At 41.3% G+C, this 10820-nt stretch overlaps 1 protein-coding gene across 2 annotated transcripts; it reads left to right on the top strand.

The window, feature by feature from the left end:
* The first annotated feature begins 876 nt into the window (after positions 1–876).
* On the top strand, positions 877–10446 carry LOC136482505 (uncharacterized). 2 transcript variants are annotated; one of them, XM_066479720.1, is made up of 6 exons: positions 877–1428; positions 1846–1922; positions 2503–2551; positions 2859–2964; positions 7893–8055; positions 9824–10446. In XM_066479720.1, the coding sequence occupies exons 1-6, from the start codon at positions 1032–1034 to the stop codon at positions 10232–10234; spliced, it is 1203 nt and encodes a 400-aa protein (XP_066335817.1). In that variant the 5' UTR covers positions 877–1031; the 3' UTR covers positions 10235–10446. The 2 variants fall into 2 exon arrangements, with proteins under 2 accessions (XP_066335817.1, XP_066335812.1); XM_066479715.1 differs by having other exon boundaries at positions 7890–8055.
* Positions 10447–10820: the final 374 nt, after the last annotated feature.

Raw genomic sequence — 10820 nt, 5'->3', positions numbered from 1 at the left:
AGAACCAAACACATGACCTAAATCCGGTTCAACATGTATACAGTATTTTCGATCTTATGACTATCTAAAATTCCTATGATTTTACTCCTTATTTTCATAGCTAAACTTCTACTCCATCCTTTCCAAATTATAAGTCGCTTGGATTTTTTTGGTATATAAAATTTTCTGTTATATCTAAATATACGATATATTTAGATACTTAGCAAAATAGATATAAAAAAGTCAAAGTGACATAATTTTGAACCGAGGGAGTATATACTAGTAATTCCAATGGCTTTAATTATGCAATTAATTTACTGCAATAAAACGGTGCGCCCACATGCACATTACGCTCTTTAATTGCTACTCCTCTCCTAGTGATAATAGAGAGCACACATTCAATTCTCACTCATGATTCCTAGTTTTACCTTTTTGACATGATCGATCGATACATGCTCAAAGAAATACCGTACGTGTCCTGCCACTTGACTAAATGCATGGTGGGGAAGGAATATGCTGAAGCCAGTACATACAATATAAACGACACATTCATTAGCTCAGAGAGGTGCACATATCATGTCAATCAGTTTCCAGTCCATGCATCCCATCCATCTGTTTGGACCATGTCTCAGTGCTACGCTGTACCCCCTGCCCGGCCCTTCAAAACGGCACACAAAGAAAAAAAAATATTGGTGCTTGCTCCACCTAGCTCTCAACGCGTTCCATCTCTCTCTCTCTCTCTCTCTCTCTCTCTCTCTCTCTCTCTCTCTCTCTCTCTCTCTCTCATCACCCTCGTCGTCCAAGGCAACCTCACTAGCTGCGGGCTATCCCTATAATTGTACCAGCATAACAATACCAAACTTTGCTCCTCTGATCTCAGGCATCTACTACCTCCCTCCTCACCCACACGCACAACAGACGCAACCCCTATACAAGAAAAACCATATGTCATATGCCACTCATTACCTAATCACCAAGATCCATTTCTTCTCCTCGAGCAAGAACAGGCGAAAGGCTCTATTGCCAATTTAGAAGTGCAGCAGCAGCTTGCAATGGCTACAGCCGCCGCGGCCCTCGATCTTTCGCTTCATATCCGCCCTCCATCGCCGCCCGACGATGCTAGGGTCAGTGGCGGCGGCCAAGCGAACCACGAAACAGGCGTGTTCTTCTCCAAGCCGACGCTGTGTCTTGGACTTGTTGAGACGACGACGACGGCGCAGCAGGATGGCCAATGCGACATCCAGCAGCAGCAGCAGCGGCTGCACCAACCTAGCCAGATCCAGAGGTTCAAGAAAAGCTCATCGGCGACGTCATCCGGAGGCACAACGAGATCTGGGAATGGCGGCAGCGGTGGTAGAAAGAGGAGCTCCAGAGCACCGAGAATGAGGTGGACCACGGCTCTTCATGCACACTTCGTGCATGCCGTAGAGCTCCTTGGCGGCCATGAGAGTACGTTCTTCAAGAACGTCGTTCTTGTTGCTTTTGCTTCCATATTTTCATCCATGTTCTGTTAAATTGTTAGTCAATTGATTGTGCTTCAATTCGTTGGTTTTGCGCTTGTCATTAATAACGACATGATGATCCAGTTTCCTGTATATATAGCTCATAGTGGGGAACTGGGGATCGAGAGTTCAATTGTTCAAGACTAATTATTAAGTTCTTGGAATCTTGGGTGAATCTGCTTTTATTATATTTTTCTCACATGATTATTTTGACATATTCCCTTGCCTATAACAAATACGGAGTACTTTTGTTTGTTTTCTTTCCACTTAATTGTAGTGTTTGTACACTTCACTGAACTGTCAGTCTTAAGGTTTCAGTTTCATTTGGTTACAAAATAAAAATTGTACCTTTATTTCTTTCTAGGAGCCACGCCAAAGTCAGTGCTGGAGCTCATGAACGTTAAGGATCTCACATTGGCTCATGTTAAGAGCCACTTGCAGGCAAGTTACCAGAACCTTAATATAATCTCTCTCTCTCTCTCTCTTTCTCTCTCCAGTAGATTTTGGTACTTAGCTAGAGAGTGTTTGGTTCCCCGCCATGGTTCGCCATACTTCACTTGCGGCACGCCACACCTCAGAAGGGTGCTGTTTGGTTGAGTAAAAAGCTGCGGCAGCCACAGACGGTCCCAGTATAAAATCTCGCCACAGCTTAGGCGTTGGTTTTCTCCGCCACCGCCACAGCCCGCCACGGTTTGGCGTGGCGTATTGAGGCTGGGAAGCAAACAACCCCTTAGTACTAGTGTTTCTCATGTCAAGAACCAAACAAAAAGATAACACAGTTTGATGATCTCTTGATCAGCCCCTTTCACCCTTTTTTTCTTGGCATTTGTTTGTAGTTGTCGCCAAGTACTTGTCTCTTTCATCTGAATCATATATTTAACTAGTAATATATCAACCACAAGGAATTGAACTAATGTTTTTTTTTCTTAGCTCGTTGCAAGAGTAAACCAAATGGCAGCACAAGGATCAGTCTAATCTTTCCATGTCGTTGTTTTCTTATTTGCTTTATTACTTGATGCAGATGTATCGAACAGTGATGGGAACGACGGCAGACAGATCATGTGCTGCAGGTAAAACATTACATACATGTCAGCTCCAGAAACATTTCTTTTCCTGAGTTGATATTCCTCAGTAGGGTCATATCAACATAATGCTAGCTGAATTATTGGCATGGGGCGTGCCTCGTTAGTATTTCCAGTCAGTCCCATAAAGCAAGCACTGCCATTCTTTTTCTTAAAAATGAAGTAGCAGTATTTGTCTTTGAGCTACTACACAGTATCTGGAAATACCTAGGGAATAGCCACATATGTTCATATAGACGTGTATATATCCGTTGTATATTTCAGTGATTTGACAGGCATATATAATTTGCTGCAGGCCATGTGCAGATGATGAGAGATATGGGCTTTCTGCAGAGGGGTTGTGAAATGAATGGCTTCGAAGCGTTTAGCAACAGTACTTCTAATGCTACGGCCAATAATAGGTTTGTACACATCATCGACTGCTTTATTATATATATAGTATTGTGTGTGTTAGTATTGCATATATAATTCGGTACAGTGATGCATCCTCTATTTTGTCCATTTTGATGATTCACGTGGATACCTTTTGCGCGTGTGTTTAAATTTTATTTACGTATTATAATGCACGAATATGGATGGTTGTCTTCTAATAGACTTGGTGTTTAAGTTGGCAGCTATTGTTTTTTGTGTCGCTCTTTGAGAGCAAGTTGTTTCTAGTCCGTGTGTGTGTGTTTTAATAAATAGATGGTTGTGCACATATATAACTTATCCAAAGACCAGAATAATTTTTTTTCTAAAAAAATGTATAATGCACGATCATGGCCACTATGATCCCATGCATCATTTCATATTTCCTTTCTATCCTTTTTTTTTAGAAAAAAAAATGATCTCTCATGTCTTTCTTGCATTCATGGCTAGTGTTGCTGTCATGCATTGCTCTTGCATTTCTTCTCTCATCTTCTATAGCTACAGGTTTTGGCCACACATGCTTCTGTATGAGGTGTCCTTCATCCAACTTTAACAAGTCGAAAACCACAACACATGTTGCAAGCAGTTTTATCCCTCTTTTTTTGCACATGCGACACACCTTTAGGGAGCATTTGATCAAGAAGATATATAGCACTTGTGAAAAATAAAACATAGAAAGAGTCCCGTATGTATTGTACATATTGAGCTTCCCTGTAATCAATGCAGTGTGAAATACTTTACTCTCAAATTTCAATCTATTCAATGTTTTCTGACTTTTTGAAATCAATAGGATGGCACTAGCTAGCTTGACCACACTTTGATCATCATATTATGTTCAAAAGGCACAGAACTGTGGGCCGGGGTATCTTTCCATTTTAATGAAAATTTATTTATAACGTTCTTTATATAACTAAACTATATGTACTAACATATTTGGTAAAAGTTAGAACAACTGATTGCACGTGTTCAAAGCCGTCACTACATTTTTTTCTTATTTCCTTTGTCCCAAAAAAGAATAAAATCTTTCTTCTCAATGAGTCAAACAATCTCAAGTTTGATTAGGTTTCTAGAAAATAATATCAATATTTGTATCTTCAAATAGATTTATTATGAAAATATATTCTATGGTTAATCTAGTGATACTTATTATGAATCATAAATATTAATTAGTATTTTTTGTACATATTTGGTCAAACTAAGGATTGTCTCCTCAGAAAATGAGGTTTCTATTCCTGTTGGGACAGAGGGAACTAGAGGGAGCGGTGGAGCCTTAAGTCCAATGTTTACAAGAGAGGAAACTAGTGAACCCAATAATTTTCTGTCATGTGGTAGTGAAAGGATCATATTTAATTACTAAAATGCTATTCATTGTTCATGCACATATTTCATAAATGGTCAAGTATACTGCTATGATAATGATGTTGGGGTGTTTCTATTGATCCAACATAGAAGCCATAGTTTAAATTGAATTAGCTATAGAATGCTATAATATGCATTTATATTTATGGTAAATATATAATAGTTAAGACAAACTCACCACCTACTTTTTATTAAAAGTTAGTGATGCTTCTTCTCTGATCATAAAACCAAGTACCCTTTTGATATTCGCATGGTCCATGGAGCACAACTTTGCTCACAAATTCATTTAAGTTAATAAGCAAAAACCTTAAAAGAAAATGAACGCAAAGCAATTTGTTGGATGTAAGGAACAAAGATCGTTAGTCAAATTCAATAGTTTGACAACACAAAGAGAGAAACAAATTAGTTTATTTGAATAATACAGATCACTATAAAAACCTATACTACAATATGTAGGTATTAGTTAGAATCAAGGCATTGGATGTACGAAACATTTGAAGTTTTTCTATTATCCTCTACTTTTATGAATAAATCATAAACGAAAGAATTGTGTACCTAGTTAAGCAGTTGTGGTAACCAATATGTACAACATAAATGAAGCCGAGGTTGGATCGTCGATGCCTGAATCACAGAAGTTGAAAATAAACTTCTTCTTTTTTATATCAAACATAGGAAAATTATTAGGGCTAAAACACAATGTGTATGTCAGGTAGTATACCCGATTGGTGGACATTACTTGCATCAAAAGGAGACTTCCTATATATCATAATAAATACTACTTAAGACGTCTAGGGCACCACGAAACTTGCTAGCTCATATGAACTTTAAATAAGATAAAAAATAGAGTAACCCGACATGCTAACATAGAAAAATGTGTAAACATAAACGCATGAATCATAAAAAAGTGTGTGAGCTTAGCTCTTCATGAAGAGTTAACTTATCATTCTCTCTCCTTAATCAATAAAATATTCTATGAACTAGATCTTTTAACACCATCTGCCCTTAGAAGCTTTTTGTCTCAACCGTATCATTACTTTAATATATTATTGCCAGGAAATTAAAAGAGAACTTCACACACTTAATTTGTATCGATTGTTTAGATATATATAAGCTAGCATTAAGATTGAGAGTTTTTCATATGAACAAAATCCCTCCTCAAAAGAATAACAATAATATTTCTAATGTTCCATGGTGACATCTTATATATCCTATGCATGGGGGTGGTTGGGGGGGGGGGGGGGGGGGGGGGGGGGGGGGGGGGGGCGTATATAATTGTGATTTTTCTTTAGTTCAGCTGGGCACTTTGCCTGCCTTCCCGTCGTTGTTGAATGCATGTGTGTCCAGATTTTTTTTTTAAAGTGAAACAATTAATAATTTGTTTTTCTGGTGGTGAGTAGTTGGGTAAGGTACGATGACAGTGTTGTGCATGCATGCATGTCTGATGGTGATAGATGCGCGTCGTCGTCCTTGGCCGCCGATTCCAAACTCCCACGCACGAACTCGCGCGCTTTGGAGGAACCTGAACTGAACGCACACCCTGTGCTGCTGTGTGTCATGCATATGCTCCTATCCAACTAATTGCTGGATCGATCGTTCGGATCCCTCTGCTGCGTGCACAGTCAGGCACAGGGATAGAGCCATCTATCCATGTAGTATCTACCGCGCGCACATGCATATGCATATATAGCGGCTAGGGTTTTGCCTGCATGGGGGACACGTCTTTAAAGGGCAAGTAAAGCCTCTAGCTAGCTAGTCATATTATTGCGAAGAAATAAAACTGTGGTGCAGAGGCAGCAGTCACCTTAATTCATTGCATGGTAGCTGGTACGTACTACTGGCCAAGGACATCATGATGATGGCAAGACTTTCTCGCCTTGCATATGCCAGATTGCCTCCTACTACAGTGCTACTACCAAGGCTGAATTTGACTACTGTAGCACTTTCGTTTTTATTTAACAATTATTGTTCAATTATGGATTAATTATGCTCAAAACGTTCGTCTCGTAATTTCTAACCAAACTGTGTAATTAATTTTTTTTGTCTACATTTAATGCTCCATACACGTATCGTAAGATTCGATGTGATGGCTACTGTAGTATTTTTTGGGAAAGTTTTTTAGAACTAAACAAGCACTAACTTGCAAATTACTAGCATGCAGCCTGCAGCTAGCTAGCTAGCTCGTGTTGATGAGCGAGCAGGTCCCAACAATCCGACGGATCGGATACTTATGTGCAAGAAGCTGACCCGCCGGCCGGCTGAGTGGCCGCTGCTGCTCAGCCGGCTGGCCGGCGACCACCGGTAGTGAGTAGTAGTCGTCGTCCGTTGTGATGCATGCACGATTCATTCATTGTCATTCAGATCCATATCAATTGTCCCCCTGCGCTAGCTGCGCCCCATCATCAGCAGGCGGTCATACACATTATATTGTGCGACGACGAGAGAGTGGTGGCCGGAATCTTGGCAAGAAACAAGTAGAAGAAGACACGAGGACGGAGGGCAGTGCGGCACAGGAGGGGGACATGCTGCTAGCTGCATCCATGACGCAGTTGCCGCAGCTCCATCCATCTATCTAGCTATCCGATCCATCCATCCGTTCATCGTCCATTGCCCTTGACCGAAAGCCTGCGTGCTGGTACCATGCTCCAGCACTATAGTATAGAGCTCACAGCTAGCTATAGTTCTCCTTCATGCACTTGCATATTGTGCGTGCTTTGTGTGGTGGAGGAGCGCGTGGCATCCATTTAGCTAGCTCCGTAGTGGATGGTGAGAGCTAGCTGCTAGGTACCGGCACCCAGAGTCCCAGCTGACCCAGACCACGAGAGCAGCCTGCTGGCCGTGTGCCACTGTGCCAGATTGGAGTTAATTCCTTGTGTACCTAAGGGCCTATTTAGATTCCAAAAAATTTTGTGCAGTATCCGTCACATTGAATCTTGCGGCACATGCATGGAATACTAAATATAGACGAAAAAAAACTAATTGCACAGTTAGGTGAGAAATCGCGAGACGAAACTTTTAAACCTAATTAGTCCATAATTAGACACTAATTACCAAATACAAACGAAAGTGCTACAGTAGCCAAAATCCAAAAATTTTTGGATCTAAATGGGGCCTAAGACTACGGTAGATGCATGCGTCCTGCTGCTGCTCCGCTGCACTCCATGCATCTTTGTTCGTGTAATCTGATGTTTTTAACTGTTTTGCTGCCTGTCGTTGTAGTATTCATTGTGTCTCTTCAGCTGGTACACCGTACTACTCAGTGAGTCACGAGACTGATTCCCCTTCTCTCCCTTTCTCTCTCTCTCTACGTACCGCGTACCACCTGCTGGTACGTCACTAGTATAGCATCAAAATTAGGAGTATCCATACTGGATAACGGAAGCTTCCGTGCACTACCCTACATGACTACATAGGATGGGATAGATATAAACACACACACACACACACACACTCTTATATATATGTATGTATTTATGTGAACAAAGTACTGATAGATGATCATTGACGTATGTATGTACGTATGTTTTTCGTACATATACGTTCGTTTACATGCATGATGCAGCAGAATGCAGGCAGCTGCAGGGTCGCCGGCAGGGAAGCAGGAGGTGGTCTGGTTCTTGCGGCCACCTGCACCCTTCGCACACCAAAGTGGGGCGGTGCCGCTGCCGCTGCCCTGTCCCTACCTCATGTCTGCCCACCACAACCGCTACTTGCTCTCACAAAATCAGGTGCGGTGATTATTACTCTCTATCTACATGTATTATTATATACGTATATTAGCAGCTCTCCATCTCAGCTCGTATTCAGTAGAGACATATATAGAGACAGAGAGACAGTACTGTACTGTCCTTAGTAGTTATTAAGGATGCAGCTGTTGCTTACCACTATTGGTGTTTTGGGTAAGCTAACTAACTACGATCAAATAAATATATCATTCTAGTTCATTTCTCCCCTCAAATTAAATTACATTTTTTTGAACGAACCAGCAGGAGAGCTGCCAGCTATATTAAAAAGAAGGGGATGCCCAGACGTGCAAAATTACATAAAATTATACCATTATTCTACATCATTTGAACAAGTTTTTGGTCGACTCAATGACCCAAAGTAATTAGAACTTGCATCCTGGGGCCTATAGTAGTTACTAATATATATTGTTACTCAATGAAGGTTCAGTTCCGTGCAGTCTAGCATCATGTGTGGTCCATTAGATCGTAGGATCTAAGGTTGTTGATCAACGAATATCTCGCCATATAATTTGTAGTCCGTATTGCTTCCTGGATGTCTCCCTCCCCACATGATTTATTATACTCGTACATTCAAGGAGAACATTTTCTTGCATGCTAATTGCAGTACGGACATCGAATGATTTTCTTCATGCACTACGTTACTGCTCTCTGGTACTCCGAAGGGTTTAATTAATTTGGCTAGTAATGTGGTAATAATGCAATATTCTGATTGTTGGGGATAATTAAGCAGCACATCTTGATCAAATAATGTTTGTTGCAGCAGATCCGTACCCTCTCTCTGTTAATTCCTCAGAGCTACTCACTCCAGGCAAAAAGTATCTATAGATAGAAACGTCATCATATATACGACGCATGCATGCATGCAGCTGCAGTGGCAGAATGTCTTAACTTGAGTTTGGTCCACGGGCAGCCAGTGCTTAGTTAGATGAGCCACACGCAACGCATGCAAGAAAATGTTCTCTTGTTTGCCAGATTCATTATATATATTTCACAACTCAAAAAAAAACAAGAAAATATTTTCCTAGCACGTAATCAGATCCTCCTGTACATACATTTGTTATATTATTATTTGTTATTAGGCTTGGCAAATAGAGTAGCAGTACACAACACACCACAGGTGGCAAAAAAGCTATCCTAGCTGTTGACGTTGTCGCGATTCATAATGGCACTTTCTACGGACAGAGTGAGATGCTACTGGAACCACAGCTAGACTAGATACTATATTTCCCTTTAGGGCCTTGTTTAGATGGAGGTTAGGAATCAGTATTTGGCACTATATCACTTTTATTTGTATTTGACAATTATTGTCCAATCATGGCCTAACTAGGCTCAAAAGATTCGTCTCGTAATTTACAATCAAACTGTGTAATTAGTTATTTTTTTATCTACATTTAATACTCCATGCATGTGTCCAAAGATTTGATATGAGGGAGAGAAAGTGAAAAAACTTGCAATCTAAACAAGGCCTAGATCTCGTGTTGTATTGCTTGCTGTAGCCACCCAACACTACTTGGATCCTCACTACTTCAGTAGAGCAAGTGAGCAACGAGCTGAAAAGTGCTATGAGACACTTTAAACAATATCCTTCTAATCAATCATTCAACGTACTGGGCTTTCATATATAAAAAAACGACGACATGCATGTCAGTTCGATCGGACAAGATCAGTACGTTACCATAATAGTTTCCTGCATGGCAAAAACATATGTCTAAGCGATGCATGCATGCGTGCATGCATGTTTTTTCTGCAGGGATGGAGGGCCAGAGGCGCGCAGCAAGACGCTGCCTCGCACGTCCTAGGCCAGGACAATGCTGCGCGGCGTCTGCATGCAGGCTTTGCTGACACGGCCATCTGCAGGCAGAGACCATCATCGTGGAGCGCAGGTGTTGCAAGCCGCTGGTCGTCGTCGACGGCGGCGGCGGTGCCTTCGCCGTCGAGCGGCAGGAGTCGCATCAGCAGCAACACGGAACAACCAGCATGCAGCTGGACGATGACGAACAAGCAGCAGCAGGAGCCATCAAGGATCGCGGTACCGAACCTGGCGATAAGCCTGGGGAGGCAGGGATGGCAACACAACCTGCAGGATCACCATCAGCAGCAGCAGCAGCGCAGCGGGGAGTCCACAGCGCCAAAAGAGCTGACCCTCCTCAAGTGCTTGTGATCGAAATTAAGAGCTAATATATACTTGATCGCCTAATCACTTCTAGATAATTTTATCGAGATGGGCAAGAGAGGTTCAAGGCTGCAAGCAAATGACCGACCGACGACACTAGCTAGAGATATATTTGCTGCTAGCTTCACGTAGTTCTTTTTTGTACTTTTGATCTATCCATTAGCTTCATTTTGTGGTATATGCATGTCATTTGAGCTGATGTGTTCTAGTAGAGACTGTTAGAAATCGCGTAAATAAACGAGCTGCCCTTCTCAATATGTATATATGGTGATTAATTTTTTTAGAGTTCTATATACGGTGACTAATCAAATGATTTTACTTGTGCTTAATCTTTTTAATGGCAAAGTAAGATCACCATGTTCAAGTACAGTTGATAGGAAAAAGAGTACCAATATGCTGCTAGACAGTATACACTATGTGAAAACCCACCTAGTGATGCAGAAAAAGTGGGGGCTTGTCCTAACGGAGAGAACCCGTGTCACTTATCTCTATCTGCCCTTCAAGTCAATAACGGACTTTTTTTCACGACTGTGCCGTAGCACATATTTCATTAAGAGGAAGTCAGTAACTGACT

Source organism: Miscanthus floridulus, chromosome 1 (genome assembly GCF_019320115.1).
Source record: "Miscanthus floridulus cultivar M001 chromosome 1, ASM1932011v1, whole genome shotgun sequence".
Taxonomy (NCBI): domain Eukaryota; kingdom Viridiplantae; phylum Streptophyta; class Magnoliopsida; order Poales; family Poaceae; genus Miscanthus; species Miscanthus floridulus.
This window is presented reverse-complemented; position numbering and strand designations above follow the sequence as displayed.